The sequence below is a fragment of the Eptesicus fuscus genome, chromosome 18, assembly GCF_027574615.1.
Source record: "Eptesicus fuscus isolate TK198812 chromosome 18, DD_ASM_mEF_20220401, whole genome shotgun sequence".
NCBI lineage: Eukaryota > Metazoa > Chordata > Mammalia > Chiroptera > Vespertilionidae > Eptesicus > Eptesicus fuscus.
Genome location: NC_072490.1, coordinates 29488172 through 29504803, shown reverse-complemented (window position 1 = coordinate 29504803; position 16632 = coordinate 29488172). Strand labels below are relative to the sequence as shown.

Sequence of the window (16632 nt, the reverse complement as noted above, 5' to 3'; positions counted from 1 at the left end):
TCTGCCCTTTTGTAAAAAATGTTTTTATTTATTTTAGAGAGAGGAAGGGAGAGGGAGAAAGATAGAAAATCTATGATGAGAGAGAATCATCAATTGGCTGCCTCCTGCACACCCCCTACTGGGGACCGAGCCCAAAACTCAGGCATGTGCCCTGAGGGGGGAACCAAACCGAGACTTCCTGATTCATGGGTCAAGGCTTCAACCATTGAGTTACATAAGCCGGGCATCTCTGCCCATTTTTTTTTTTCAGATTATTTTTTTATATTAAATGTTAATTTATTAAATTTTATTCAGTATAGAAACACAATTGAATTAAATTTACAAAACAACTGTTATCTGTATGTTTGATTTTGTATCCTGCAACTTTATTAAATCTGTTGATTAGGATGCCTTTTTTTTTTTTTTTCTTACCTGATTGCTGTGGCTAGGATTTCCAGTAATCTGTTGAATAGAAGTGGTGAAAGTGTTAACCCTTCTCTTGTCCTCGATCTTAGAGAAAAAGCTTTCAACCTTACTAGTATATCACTGAGTATAATGTTGGCTGTGGGTTTGTTATATATGGTTTTTATTGAGGTTGGGTATATTTCTTAGGTACTCTGTTTTTTAACATGTTGCATTTGTCAAAAAAAAAAAAGCTTTTTTGCACTTACTGAGAAAATCATATGATTTTTATGTTTCCTTGTGTTAATGTGGTATATCACGTTTATTGATTTACATATGTTGAATCAGTTTTGCATCCCAGGAACAAATCCTGTTTGATCATGGTGAATGCTTCTTTTAATGTGCTGTTGAATTTGGCTTGCTAATACTTTGCTGAGAATTTTTACATCTATACTTTCCATTCAGTATCATCTGACTTGGTTATGTGTATAATGCTGGCCTTATAAAATGAATTTGAAAGGGTTTCCTCCTCTTTCATTTTTTGGAAGAGATTGGTTTGAGAAGGATTGGCATGAATTCTTCTTTCAATATTTGGTAGTATTCACCAGTGAAACCATCTGGTTCTGGCATTTTCTATTTTGGGAGGTTTTTGATAACTGCTTTAATCTTCATAGCAGTAATCAGTCTGTTAAGACTATATTTCTTCATGATTCAGTCATAGTTGTATGTTGCTACGAATTCATCCATTTCTTCTAGGTTGTTTAGTTTGTTGGCATATAATTGTTCATACTCGCTTCTCATGATACTTTGTATTCTGTGGTATCAATTTATAATATCCTTTTAGTTCTGATTTTATTTGAGTCCTCTTTTTTTCTGAGTAAGTTTAGCTAAATGTTGGGCAATTTTGTTTCTTTTCAAAAATCCAGCTCTTAATTTCATTGATCTTTTCCATTTATTTCTCCTCTGATCTTTATTGTTTCCTTCTGCTATGTTTGGGCTTAGTTCTTTTTCTAGTGCTCTGAGGTGTATAGTGAGGTGGATTATTTGAGATCTTTTATGTTCCTTAATATAGGAACTTTTATTGCTGTAGCCTTCTTAGAAATGCTTTTGCAGTATTCAATTGGTTTTAATATGTTGTGCTTCCATTTTGTTAGTTTCAAAGCATTTCTTGATTACCTGTTTTATTTCTTCTTTGACTCGTTGGTTGTTCAGTAGCATTTTGTTTAATCTCCACATTTTGCGATTTTTCAATTTTCTGTGTTACTGATTTCTAGTTTCTACCATTCTGGTCAGAAAAGATACTTAATATGATTTCAGCTTTAAATTTGCTAAAACTTGTTTTGTGAAATATGTGATTAGTCCTGAAGAATTTTTCATGTGTCTTCTGCATCTGTTGGATGGAATGCTCAGCATTTGTCCTGTTCCATTTGCTCTGAAGTATGTATGGTTCAAACCCAACATTTTCTTCATTTTATTTCTATACTAGAGGCCTGGTGCATGAAATTCATGCACAGGGGGGTGGGTGCCCTCAGCCCAGCCTGCACCCTCTCCAATCTGAGACCCCTTGGGGGATGTCCAACTGCCGGTTTAGGCCCGATCCCGGGGATTTGGCCTAAACCGGCAGTCGGACATCTCTCTCACAATCCTGGACCACTGCTCACCTGCCTGCTGGCCTGGTTGCCCCACACAGCCTGCTGTTCAGTCATTTGGTCGTCCCTTACTAACCCCCCTGCCAGCTTGGTCACCCCACGCAGCCTGCTTGTTCAGTTGTTTGGTCGTCCCTCACTAACCCCCCTGCCGGCCTGTTCGCCCCACGCAGCCTGCTGTTCAGTCGTTTGGTTGTCCCTCACTAATCCCCCTGACAGCCTGGCCGTAGGCAGCCATCTTGTGAGGGCGTGAGGATCATTTTGCATATTACCTCTTTATTATATAGGAGGAGGATCTGTTTTTGAAAGCGGGGTATTAAAGTTCCCTAATGTTGTATTGAGGTCTGTTTATCCCATCTATTAGTATTTGCTTAATATATTTAGGTGCTCTGATGTTTGGTGCATATATATTTATGATTGTTATAGCTTCTTGATCATTTCACCCCCTGATCATTATGTACAGACTAGAGGCCCAGTGCACAAATTCATGCACTCAGAGGGGTCCCTCAGCCCGGCCTGCACCCTCTCATAGTCCTGGAGCCCTCAGGGAATGTCCGACTACTGGCTTAGGCCCGCTTCCCGTGGGGAGTGGGCCTAAGTCAGTAGTCAGACATCCTTAGCGCTGCCATGGAGGCGGGAGAGGCTCCTGCCACCACCACTGTGCTCGCCAGCAGTGAGCCCGGCTTCTGGCTGAGCGGCACTCCCCCTGTGGGAGCGCACTGACCACCAGGGGGCAGCTCCTATGTTGAGCATCTGCCTCCTGGTGCTCAGTGCGCATCATAGCAACTGCTCATTCTGCAGTTTGGGAAATTTGCATGTTAACCTTTTATTATACTAGTACTAGAGGCCCAGTGCGTGAAATTCATGCACGGAGTGGGGGTGTTTATCAGCCCAGGCTGCACCCTCTCTAATCTGGGACCCCTTGAGGGATGTCTGACTGCCCGTTTAGGGCCCGATCCCACTCTCACAATCCAGGACTGCTGGCTCCCAAACGCTCACCTGCCTACCTGCCTGCCTGATTGCCCCTAACCGCTTCTGCCTAACCACTCCCCTGCCGGCCTGATCAACGCCTAACTGCTCCCCTGCCGGCCCGATAGCCCTTAACTGCCCTCTCCTGCAGGCCTTGTCCCTCCCAACTGCCCTCCCCTACTGGCCCAGTCACCCCTAACTGCCCTCCCTTGCCAGCCTGGTTGCCCCTAACTGCCTCCCTTGCCAGCCTGGTCACCCCCAATTGCCCTCCCCTGCTAGCCTGGTTGCCTCCAACTGCCCTCCCCTGCTGTCCCAGTCACCCCTAACTGCTCTCCCTTGCTAGCCTGATCCCCCCCAACTGCCTTCCCTGCAGGCCTGGTCACCCCTAATTGCCCTCCCCTGCTGACCTGGTCCCCCACAACTGCCCTCCCCTGCAGGCCTGGTCCCCCCCCAACTGTCCTCCCCTGCAGGCCTGCATCCCCCTCAACTGTCCTCCGCTGCAGGCCTGGGTCTCCCTCCCACAACTGTCCTGCAGGCCTGGTCCCTCCCAACAGCCCTCCCCTGCCAGTCATCTTGTGTCCACATGGGGGCGGCCATCTTGTGTGTTGGAGTGATGGTCAATTTGCATATTACTCTTTTATTAGATAGAATAGGATAATCTTTGTCTCTTGTGACTGTTTTTGGCTTAAAGTCTATTTTGTCTAATATAATTATAGCTATCTCTACTTTCTACTTTCATGGAATATTTTTTGCCATTTCTTCACTTTGAGCCTACATGTGTTCTTGAAGCTGAAGTAAGTCTTTTGTAGCCAGTATGTATTTGGGTCTTGTTTTTTATCCTTCCATCAATCCACTTTACGCTTTTGATTGGAGAATTCCGTGCATTTAGATTAATTATTGATAGGCAAGAACTTTCTCAGGCTGTCTATTTGATTGTTTTCTGGTTGTTTTGAAGTTCTTTTTTCCTCTTTCTTTCTTACTGCTTTCCTATGCAAATTGATGGTTTTCCATAATGATATACTTTTATTCCCTCCTGTTTGTCTTTTCTGTTTATCTCTTAGAGCAGCGGTCACCAACCTTTCGGACCTCACAGACCACCAGTGCGTGGACCACTGGTTGGCAACCTCTGTCTTAAAGCACTCTGGGCTTCCATCCAGATGGCGGAGTAGAAATTGAATAAAAAAATAAATCAAGAAACAAAACAACTTTGTTCTGTAGTTCCCATGAGATTTACATAAAACATCTTATACACATATAATAGTCTGTTTTATGCTAATAACAATTCAACTTCGATTAAATACAAAAACAACCCTTTTATTCCCCTTCCCTTTTATGTTTTTCAGTCATTTTTGTTTGTTTGTTTGTTTGTTTTTAATCTTTATTGTTCAGATTATTACAGATGTTCCTCTTCCCCCCCCCTCCACTGACAGTCATATGGTTACTCCCTCCCTTGTAGATAACTGTTTTTCTCTTGCTGCTTTTAAGATTCTCTCTTTGTCTTTTGCCCTTGGCATTTTAATTATGATGTGTCTTGGTGTGGTCCTCTTTGGATTCTTCTTCTTTGGGGTTCTCTGTGCTTCCTGGACTTGGAACTCTATTTCTTTCACCAGGTAGGGGAAGTTTTCTGTCATTATTTCTTCAAATAGGTTTTCAATATCTTGCTCTCTCTCTTCTTCTGGCACCCCCATAATTCGGATATTGGTATGCTTGAAGTTGTCCCAGAGGCTTCTTATACTATCTTCATATTCTTGGATTCTTTTTTCTTTTTTCTTTTCCAGTTGGGTGTTTTTTGCTTCTTCGTATTTCAAATCTTTGACTTGATTCTTGGGATTCTCTAGTCTGCTGTTGAATCTCTGTATATTATTCTTTATTTCAGTCAGTGTATGCTTAATTTCTGATTAGTACTTTTTCATATCCTTGAGGGTCTCACTAAATTTCTCAGAGGTTTCTAGAAGATTCTTGATTAACCTATAATGGTTTTGAACTCTGTATCCAGTATTTTGCTTTCATCCATTTCTTTCATTTGTGACTTGTTTGTCTCCGCATTTTGGCTGCTTCCCTGTGTTTGTTTCTATGTACTGGGTAGCTGCTAAGTCTCCTTGAGTTGATAGAGTGGTAGATGTCCTTGTGTGGTAGATGTCCTATAGGGCCCAGTGGCTCAGCCTCCCCAGTCACCTGAGGTGGATGCTCCTGGTGCACCCCTTTGTGGACTGTTTGCACAGTCTTGTTGTAGTTAACCCTTGATTGCTGTTGGTATCACTGGGAGGAATTGACCTCCAGGCCAATTAGCTATGATGACCAGCTGTGTCTACACTGGAAGATCTGTTGGCGTAGGAGACATCCTTATGGGGCAGGACTTGCTTCAGTGGGGCTTTGGTGCTCACTGAGTCTGCCCCTTGAGTGTGTCTCTTATGGATGTGAAGAGTTGTAATCCGGTATGGTCTCATTCTGACCACTGGGTACACTGGCTCTTGGATCTCCAAGGAGATGCAAGGTCAGCCACTGTCGGGGGCCGCCCAGCAGCAGCTTCAGAGACATCTGCAGATTCCTTCTCTTTGTATGGGATTTGGAAGTGCCCAGACGAGGCCCAGCTGTGAAGCAAGGCAGGCTGCTGCTGCCAGGCCTTGGGCCTTTTTTTGGAAGCTCTGGGGCTCTCTGACCCAGCTGCAGTTTGACAGGTTTTAGGTGGAAAAAGGACAGGCCATTCATATGCAAAAGCCGATGCACACAGCTTGGGTGGAGTTGTAAATTGGGTGGGGCGGGGTCTCTGGGAATCACCAGGGCAGAGCAAACAGCAATTGCTGCCAGTCTGCCCTGCACCGGAGAGGCCCCCGGGTCTTGGTGTCCCGGGTCTCCATGTCCCATGCCCCTGTGCAGGAACAATGATAGCTTCGAAGCACCTCTGAGAGAAAGCCACCCTCGCCTTCCTGTCCTGATGTCAGACAGTCCAGTTTCTCCCCGTATGTGTCTGGGTCCCCCAGAGTCACACCCGGAACTGTAGTTCAGAGCAAGTGGGAGCTTGTATCTCCCTCCTGATTAAAAGAGCAGCACATCCAGGTGCCAGCACTTTCCGCGCCTCCGCACCTCTTACCAGTTTCAATGCACTTTCTTCACCTCTCTAGTTGTGGAACTTCCACAGCCAGCTTTCCCGCGGTTCTGGGTGGTAGTTGTTCTGCCTTTTAGTTGTAATTTTGATGTGTTTGTGAGAGGCAGCAACTATGCTGCCATCTTGGTTCTCTCCCCTCAGTTGTCCCTTCAGTAATTTTTTATATTGTGTATCCATTAACAAACTATTGAAGGTATTTTTAATATTTTTTTTTCTTCAACAATTATACCAGAATTAGGTAGTTAACAGAGCACCATATCACTTACTATATTAGGGGTTCAGAATCTGACTATATGCTTATATATCATCCCATTCTCCTGGCTTGTAAGGTCTCTGGTGAGAAATACACTGATAGCCTTATTGGGGTTTCCTTTGGAGAGAATTATTTTTTCTCTTGCTTTAAAATTCTCTCTTTAGTTTTGGTTCAGAGAGTTTTGTTCTTATGTATCTTGAAGAATAATGTTTGTTTGTTTTGTTAATCCTCATGGAAGGATATTTTTTCCATTGATTTTTATAGAGAGTAGGAGGGGGCAGGGAGGGAGGAAGAAATAGAAACACCAATGTGAGAGAGACACATCTATTAGTTACCTCCTGGACTAGCCCCAAACGCAGGTTCGTGCCCTTGACTGGAATTGAACCCACGACCTTTCGGTACATGGGGCGGCACTCTAACCACTGAGCAACACTGGTCAGGGCATGAGGGAGTTTTTGTGTGTGTGTGTGTGTGTGTTTAATTGATTTTAGAGAGGAAGGGAGAGAGAGAGAGATAGATACATCAATGATTAGAATCATTGATTGGCTGCCTCTTGCATGCCCCCAATTGGGGATCAGGCCCACAACCTGGGCATGAGCCCTTGACTGGAATCGAACCCGGGACCCTTCAGTCCCCAGGCCGATGCTCTATCCACTGAGCCAAACCGGCTAGGGCAGGAAGTATGTTTTTGATTGAAGATTTGAGGTGACCTATTTGCTGCATAATGTTGGATGTCCAAATCTTTCTTCAGGTTTGGGAAGTTCTTTGGTATTATTTCTTTAAATAAGCTTTCTATACCTTTTTCTCTGTCCTCCTGGGACTCCAGTGAAGTATATGTTATTACTTTTTTATGATGATATATCATAATTTCTGTAGGCTTTCTTGATTTCTTTTTCTTTTTTGCTCCTCTGATTGGATAATTTCAGCTGATCTGTATTCTAGTGCAGTGATTCTACTTTCAGTTTGTTCAAGTCAGCTGTTGAAACTCTATTGAATTCTTCATTACAGTCATATATTTTTCAGCTCCAAAATTTGTTTAGTTCTTTCTTGTGTTTTCTATTGCTTATTGAACTGCTCATTTGTTCTTGTATTTTTTATATCATTTTAATTGTTTATCTGTGTTCTTTTGTAGCTCTCTGACCATCTGTAGAACAGTTTTGAGTTCTTATTCAGGCAATTTCTGGATCTGTTTCTTTGGCCTAGTTACTGGAGATGTACTATATTCCTTTGGTGGAGAAATATCTCTCTGATTCTTCTAATCACTGTGTCCTGCTTTTGTGTCTGCACATTTGAAGAAGTAGTACCTCTTCCAGACTTTATAGACTGATTTCCACTCAGGGAATTCTTTCACCTGTGGTAAGGGCATACTGGACTATGCTGTGACTTGAGTCTAGTGGTGCAGAGTACTAAATGCAGGGGCATGTGGCAGCACTGGGTCTGGCAGAGAATAGGGGTTCGTGATGTCTCTTTGGCTCATGCCACTTGGGTCCACAGCATTGACTGTGTGGTTGTTGGCGAGCAGAGTAAGCAACAATCTGCAATTGCTGCAAGGGTTGTCGGTGTGTTAGGCAGCACCTTCAGATCCAGTAGCTAGGGATGAAGTCAGTCAGTGATGGTGGTTGGAGCCAGTGGTGTGCAAACACTCAGCTGTGGTGGTCAGCTGCAGACACTTACATAGTGGCAGAGGCCAGTTGCATACACACTTGTAGTGATGAGGGCCAGTGCAGGTAGCAAGGACTGGGACTAACTGGTTTCAATGGCAGCTATAGAGGCCCTGGTTAGCAGCATCCTCTCCTGTGGTTGCCAGGTCTCTCTCCCCAGACATGCACACTACAGTGGAGACTCATGACAGGTTATGGTGTGTAGGTACACAGCTTGGCGGGGGTAGTTATAGGTAGGCATGGTGATGCTGGCTAGTTACAGAAGACAGAGCCTGATTTGGGCCTACAAACAGTGACAGGGTACCTTGGCTGTCAGTGCACTCATTGGTGTCTGCATACCTCCTCACCCCCCTGCATTTGCACTGCAGTGAAGGCCAATGATTGGTATCAGGTTAGTGGTGCAAAGCCGGAGGGGTTACTCCTGAGCATTGGCACAGTGGTGGTGGTGGGGATGGGCAGTAGGCTGGTATCTTGCAATTGTGAAGCTGCAGAATCCCAAGTTGGCTTTGAGCCATGGCTCCCATGGTGGTGGGGTGTTGGGTGACAGGCTGAGGAAGCTGGATTATGACACTTTTGCAGCAGTAGAGTTCATGGATGGCTGAGGGTGCTGTCCTGCAGTGGCAAGAGAAAGAAGCAGGAAGGACTCCAGTAGCTGGCATTTGTGAGTGCAAATACCTCTGGGAGGAAAGTAGACAAGGCTTCAGTGGTCCTGCTGGCCTTTGGCTTCATCAGTGGCAAAATCTGCTGAGTTAGTCTGCAGAGCTGGTCTCTGAACCGTGATCACACCTGCTGTTTGTCTGCTAATAATAACCTCTGCTTTTATTCCTGTTCCTAACCGGCTTACCACATTTCAGCTTTGCTGGTCTGGGTTGGGTGAAACCAAAGTGGGACCTGTGTGCAGTGTCCTTTGAGGCTGAAGAAGCTGGTCACTCACCCCACTCTTTTCTGTTTAGAGGAACTCTTGCTGGGAAGTTTCTTAGTCCTGAACAATATCAGTTTGGGGGATGATGCCGGTTAAAAAACGATGTCTTCCTCTTTTTCTTGTGTGATTATTCTGTTTTGTTGTTGTTAAAATTTCCTTAGTGGACTCTAGAAGTCTCCCAGAACTGTTTTCTTTGTAGATAGCTATCCAATCTTTGATCTTTGTGGGGCAACAGGGAAGCTGGGTTTTTCCTCCTACTGATGGGCAGTTCTTTTCTCTTTCAGTATTTTAAATATGTTATTCAATTATCCCCTGGCTTTCATTGTTTTTGATGAGAAGTGTGCCATTTTTTTAATCTTTGGTCCCCTGTAGGTTGTTTTAAAATTGGCTGTTTCAAAATTCTCTCTCTTGTTTTTTTTAAGATTCCCAGCAAGTTGATTTTGATACGACTTATGTAGTTTTCTGTTTTATCCTGCCTCCTGGTTAAGGCCCTTATATATAATCATCCATCCACCCATGCCCATAGTTGGCAGTGCCTCTAACAATCACCAGTTTCTGCCAGTCCAAGAAGGGTTTGTCTCGCTGGAGTTTAAGTTCTTTAGAGTCCTTTGCTTCCACACCTCTCTGATAGCTTTTTAAAAGTGTAGGGTGTTTACTTCCAAATGAATAATCAATTACATCAGTTATCATTTATTAATTCACCCCTATTTCTCTAAAATTGAAAATTTTCCTGTGTCATAGCTTAAGTTCTATGCTTACATGGATTGATTTCTATTCTTTTATATTGTTTTTCTAGTTCTATATTATTTCCAGTCTGTTTTGTTTTCAAAATATTTGTATGCAGTTTTAGTATTTCTAATGCAAGCTCTTGCTCACTAGTCTTATTCAGCATGTTTTGGGGTCTTCATACATAACCAGTGAGATTAGAAATTGATATTATCACTTTGGGGAACTAAAGAAAATTTGGTACCATCTTCATTGTGCCTTCATAATTGCTAGGCCTCATGTAGAAGTGGGGAAATGACTTTCTCTTTATTTTTGTGCCACTCTTAGTTACTTGTGTCACAAAGCATTTCTCCTTGGGTCCCGAGTCTCAGTTACTCTTGACTTGCTCTTTCCATTCTTAGTACTTACTACCATAGCCCATGTGGTTTGACACATTATTCAGTAGAGCTGAATATTGAACAGACACCATGCCATTCTTTTTCTTTTTACCCTCTCCCACAACCATAATATTCTTTCTAATTTTCTGTTTACTTTTAAAATAGTACCTTCCGAACACTAATGTGATGAGACAGAGAAACAGTGTTATGTATAGCAGCAGTTAACAAAAAATTCTCTTTGACATAGACGAAGGGAATGTGGTTGCTCCTCAGTAGACTAGGTAATAAATTAAACAAGGTGTATTTTCAACCTGAATGGGTTATATGAAAAGGACTGACAATACCTAGTATTGGTGAGGATATGGAACACCCAATCTCATACATTACTAAGATATTATACATTGTAGGTGGAAATACAATTTAATATACTTGTTTTGGAAAATTATTTGGCATTATCTCCCAACCCTCAATGTATATATTTTCTCTATTAACAAGTCTGCTATTTGGTATATATACAACAGAAAAATGTGTATGTCTATCAAAAGATGTGTACAGTTATATTCATAACAATTTTGTGATAGCTTAAAATGTAAACACTCATGTCCATGAACAATAAAACTGTTATAAATTGTGGTATATTAATACAGTGTATACTACCCAGCAATGGAAAAAAGGAATTACTGATAAACATAGTAATGTGGCTGAATCTCTCTTTGATTGAAAGAAATCAAACAAAAGATGATACTGTTTATATGAATTTAAAAAACATGTTAAATGTTAAGGAAAAATAATTAAACCATATGAGCTGGGGATAGTTACTAACTAGAAGCAAACTTGTGAGAACTGTTTTGGTTCTAGAAATGTTTTATATTTTCATCTTTGTTATAGTTACATAGGTACATGTAGTATTTATCCAATTTCATCTAGGTATAACAAGATTTATGCATCTTACTGTATATAATTTATATCTCAGTACAAAAACAGAAAAATTTTGTTTGATTTAAAACTTATTTTTATACATTTTCTATCACCCAAGAAAATCCCCAACCAATTTTTACCCACTAATATGCTAAGTGCAATCACATTAAATTTGCCTAACAACTTGGAGAAACTTTATTGATACAGTACTAAGCCTTTTATAGATTCAGATTTAGTGTATGATACATGTTTAGGTAAGTTTTTATAATTTTCTTTATTACATATTCCTTTTAAAAATGTATTCTTAGATATTTTTAGTTATGAACAGGCTATCATGTTTTTCACATATTGCAAGTATTAAAAAAGTTATTTTGTACACTTATCCTTTGTCAACTATCTTAATTTTCTTAATTATTCATCTTTCGAGTCTGTTTAGTACAGACTAAATAGTTTTGTGTGTTTTTTTTTTTTAAATCAGCTTTAGGAGAGGAAAATTGTCTTTACCAATATTTTACTAATTTTTTATAAATTGAATTATTTGATTTGTCTAAAATTAAGCCATCCTTACATTCCTGAAGAAAAATGCATTTTGTTATATATGGTGTATACTATTTTTATGTGCTAGTAGTAGATTGGATTTTCTGATACTAAAAAAGTTTATATTTATGTATAAGTAAAATTAGTTTTTGTGTTATTTTTGTAATGTGTTTTGAATATTAGTATCTATAGTTGCTAACTGTTGAATTCATGGGATTTTGAACAAATTTTTGAAAACCAGTGACTTTCAATTGTTTTATCAAAAATGAGGGAATCTCACCCCAGCTGGTTTGGCTCAGTGGATAGAGTGTCGGCCTGTGGACTGAAGGGTCCTGGGTTTGATTCCGGTCAAGGGCATATGCCTTGTTGTGGGCTCAATCCCCCATAAGGGGCATGCAGGAGGCAGCCAATCAATGATTCTCATCATTGATGTTTCTATCTCTCTCTCTTCCTCTTCCTTCCTCTCTGAATCAGTAAAAATATATTTTTTAAAAAATGAGGGAATCTCTAATTTTATTTGGCTACAGAGAAATAATTTCAGGTAAGTAGTTATTTCTTTGTTTGAATAAACACACAGAGAGAACCACAAAGTTTTTTTTAAAAAAATGTATTTGCTCTAATATTTTTTTCTGAAGTTTTCATTTTTATATTTTCTTTTCCACAGTCCGTGGTGGATGACTGGATTGAATCATATAAACAAGACAGGGACATCGCACTTCTGGATTTAATCAACTTTTTTATCCAGTGTTCAGGATGTCGAGGTACAGAATGTTGGAATAAATGATGCACATTGAGCCTGTCAGTCCAGCAATGTCAATTTATTTAATCTCCCATTAGTTATACATAATTCATCATAGAATTATGTGATTTTTTTTTTTTTGGATAAGATTATTGTTAAAATTTTTTAGGATGTGTCATTTTGTTCTGGTTTAGCTTGCTCCTGTGAAATAACATTTCTAAATATTTTAAGCCCTAGCCAGTTTGAGCTCAATAGATAGAGAGTTGGCCTTCGGACCCAAGGGACCTGGATTCAATTCTGGGCAAGGGCACATACCTTGGTTACAGGCACCTCCCCGGCCCCAGCCTAGTCAAGACTCATGCAGGAGGCAACGAATCCATGTGTTTCTGTCTTTTTCTCTCTCTTCCACTCTTTCTAAAATCAATGGAAAAATATCCTCAGATGAGGATTAACAACAGCAAAACATATTTTGAAGGAAATCTGAAATTCATTTCAGGAACTTATGAATTGAGCTTTATAATTAATATTGTCTGGTATTATTTGTACCTGTGCTCCATATCAGGAACTTGTGCTAGTTGCTATCATTGGTTATTTTGTTTGCTTGTCAGTATTTTTGTCTTCATTTTATCAATGAGGTACTTGAAGCTCAAATAATTTATTTAAGGTTACATAAGTACCAGAATCAGGTTTTTTAAGTTTATAGTTGGTTGGAAATCTGTAGACAGTTTGTTAAAGTGAAGTTTTATTTTTATCATGTTAATGGATAACTGATATTTTTCTTCCTTAATATAGATAAGTCTTAATAGATTAAATTCTACATGGGGGAAATCATTTGGTAAATCACCATTATTTTTTTTCCAATAGAGAAAGAACAGTGATAGTTTATTGAGATCACTAATCAAATTGATTTCTTAAAAGCTCTCTTATTTCTGTTCAAGTTATAGCTCACCATATTGATATAAGTAGTTTAATAAATGTTTACAGAGCACCTACCTTGTACTAAGCACTGTTCCTGAGCATACAATTGTTACCAAGAATCTCTGCCCCCCGCCCTCCAGTCAATATTAGGGGATGCAAAAATTTTTTTAAAAAATCCTCACTCGAAAATATGTTTTACTGATTTAAGAGAGAGAGCGAAACATCTATCAGTTGCCTCCTGGGATTGAACCACGATCTTTGGTGCATAGGATGACACTCCAAACAGTTGAGCCACACCGGCCAGGGCAGGGGATTTGTAATTTTTAATGGAGGCTTTATTACAAAGAACAATGAGGGAAATATACCAATAGTTACTATCTAATGACTTTATATGTGCCGAGCTGTGTGTACTTTACGTACATTAGCCCATTTAATATTAGTTCCTGATTTTATCAGACAAATGTGATCTTTATTTTGTAGATCAGGAAAATGAGAATAAAGGGCTTAGATAAGTGTTTGGACATCATGCAGTTTGTAAATTCCAAATTCATGATTCAGAGTTTGTCTTAATCTGGGATCTATATGCCTAACCACAGAATACTCTGGGAATAACAAGGAGGGATTCTCATCCAGCCGGGGCTCTCTGTGAATGTGGGGATATTTGTAGAAAGTGCATCCAATAGGAAGAAACTGTGGTAAGACTGAGGTTGAGTAAAATAACGTTAATGGGGAGGAGAAAGGCCAAAGTTAACAACTTGTGCAAAAATGCCTGAAGACAAAAAAGCACTGCACACTATAGGACATAAATTAAGTTTGTGGCTCAATCCGAGACCATAGAAATGGGTGAAGAGTTGCAAGAGATTAGGCTATGTGATAGAAAGGGAGTGTTAATTTTACAGCCTTAAAATGAGCAATGTACAACTGAGTGATGTACTTTACATATTTTATCTAATTTAATCTATATGTGTCCTATTGGATTGAGTTTTTCTTTTTTGTTCTCTTTTTTTCTTTTTAAATCTTTGTTGTTGAGAGTATTACAGATGGTTCCCCATTCCCCGCCCTCCCCCCCACCATTATCCCCCTCCACTGGGTTCCTGCCCCACCCAGGTCACCATCCTATTGTTTGTGTCCATAGGTAATGCATATATGCATATGTTCCTTGGCTAATATCTTCCCTCCCTTGTATGCATGCATACAAGTCCTTTGGTTGCTCTCTAACTGTCCCCCTTCCCCTACCATTTGTCTCTGGATCTATTCTTGTTCATCAAATTATGTTGATCATTATATTCCACATATGAGTGAGATCATGTGATGTTTATCTTTCTCTGACTGGCTTATTTCGCTTAGCATAATGCTCTCCAGTTTCATCCATGCTGTTGCAAATGGTAAAAGTTCCTTCTTTTTTATAGTGGCATAGTATTCCATTGTGTAGATGTACCACAGTTTTTAATCTACTCATCTGCTAATGGTCACTTAAGCTGTTTCCAAATCTTAGCCATTGTAAATTGTGCTGCTATGACCATGGGGGTGCATATATCCTTTCTGATGGGTGTTTCTGGTTTCTTGGGACATAGTCCAAGAAGTGAGATTACTGGGTCAAATGGGAGTTCCATTTTTAACTTTTTCAGGAAACTCCATACTGTCTTCCACAGTGGCTGCACAAGTCTGCATTCCCACCAGCAGTGCACGAGGGTTCCTTTTTCTCCACATCCTCCTGAGCACTTTTCATTTGTTGATTTTTTTATGATAGCCATTTTGACAGGTGTGAGATGGTATCTCGTTGTTTTGATTTGCATCTCTTGGATGATTAGAGACTTTGAGCATGTTTTCATATGTCTCTGGGCTTTTTGTATGTCCTCTTTCAAAAAATGTATATTTAGACCCTTTGCCCATTTTTTGATTGGATCATTTATCTTTCTTTTGTTAAGTTGTATGAGTTCTCTGTAAATTTTGGAGATTAAACCCTTATTGGAAATATCATTGGCAAATAAGTTCTCCCATGCAATGGGCTTTCTTTTTTTGTTGATGGTTTCTTTTGCTGTGCAGAAGCTTTTTATTTTGATGTAGTCCCATTTGTTTATTTTCTCCTTAGTCTCCATTGCCCTAGGACAGTGATGGGCAACCTTTTGAGCTTGGTGTGTCAAACTTCGCCAAAAAACTGAGCATAACTCAGGTAGTGTGTCATTTTGAGGAAAAAACTAACTCCAAGACTCTAGTCGCAAATGTTTCATCCTCGGCATGCGGCCGCGTGTCATCAGAAATGGCTACTCGTGTCAGTGCTGACATGCGTGTCAGAGGTTCGCCATCACTGCCCTAGGAGCTATGTCTGTAAAGATATTGCTACGACATATGTCTGCTATTTTGCTGCCTATGGAGTCTTGTAGGATTTTTATGGTTTCCCTTCTTACATTTAAGTCCTTTAGCCATTTTGAGTTTTTTTTTGTTTTTTTTTTTGTATGGTGTAAGTTGGTGATCTAGTTTCATTTTTGTGCATGTGTCTGACCAAATTTCCCAGCACCATTTATTGAAGATACTGTCTGAACTCCATTGTAGGTTCTTGGCTCCTTTGTCAAATATTAATTGAGCATAATGACTTGGGTCGATTTCTGGGTTCTCTGTTCTGTTCCATTGGTCTATATGTCTTTTCTTGTGCCAGTACCAGGCAGTTTTGAGAACAGTGACTTGGTAATATAGCTTGTATTGTGATCCCTCCAACTTTGTTCTTCTTTCTCAGGATTGCTATGGCTATTCAGGGTCTTTTTTTATTCCAGATGAATTTTTGGAGAGTTTGTTCTAAATCTTAGAAATATGCAGTTGGTATTTTATTTTATTTTTTTTTAATTGGCTTTATCTATATATTTTTTTAAAAAATATATTTTATTGATTTTTTACAGAGAGGAAGGGAGAGGGATAGAGAGTTAGAAACATCGATGAGAGAGAGACATCGATCAGCTGCCTCTGCACACCTCCCACTGGGGATGTGCCCGCAACCAAGGTACATGCCCTTGACCGGAATCGAACCTAGGACCTTTCAGTCCGCAGGCCGACGCTCTATCCACTGAGCCAAACCAGTTTCGGCTGAAATATGCAGTTGGTATTTTAATGGGGGTTGCATTGAATCTGTAGATTGCTTTAGGTACTATGGACATGCTCTTCCATTTGCTTATGTCTTCCTCCATCTCTTTTTTTCAATGTCCCTTAGTTTTCCGAGTACAGGTCTTTTACGTCCTTAGTTAAGTTTATTCCTAGGTACCTTAATTTTTTTGGTGCAATGGTAAATGGGATTTTTTTTTTCCGCTTCTCTTTCTGTGAGTTCATTATTAGTGTATAAAAAAGCCATAGATTTCTGAGTGTTAATTTTGTGTCCTGCTACATTGCCAAATTCATTTATTAGGTCCAGTATCTGTTTCTATTTTATTCATCACTTTATTTTGTTCATTAGATTCCTTGTTCATTTATTTTGATTTTTAGATTCAATT

The 16632-nt window shown here is 40.1% G+C and overlaps 1 protein-coding gene across 1 annotated transcript in view; it reads left to right on the top strand.

Moving 5' to 3' along the window:
- Positions 1 to 16632, top strand: part of STAG1 (stromal antigen 1) — a 331873-nt gene that overhangs the window by 133177 nt on the left and 182064 nt on the right. Inside the window, exon 5 of the mRNA XM_008152885.3 lies at positions 12161 to 12257. Coding sequence (XP_008151107.1) covers positions 12161 to 12257 — 97 coding nt within the window. The remainder of the gene's footprint in view (positions 1 to 12160; positions 12258 to 16632) is intronic.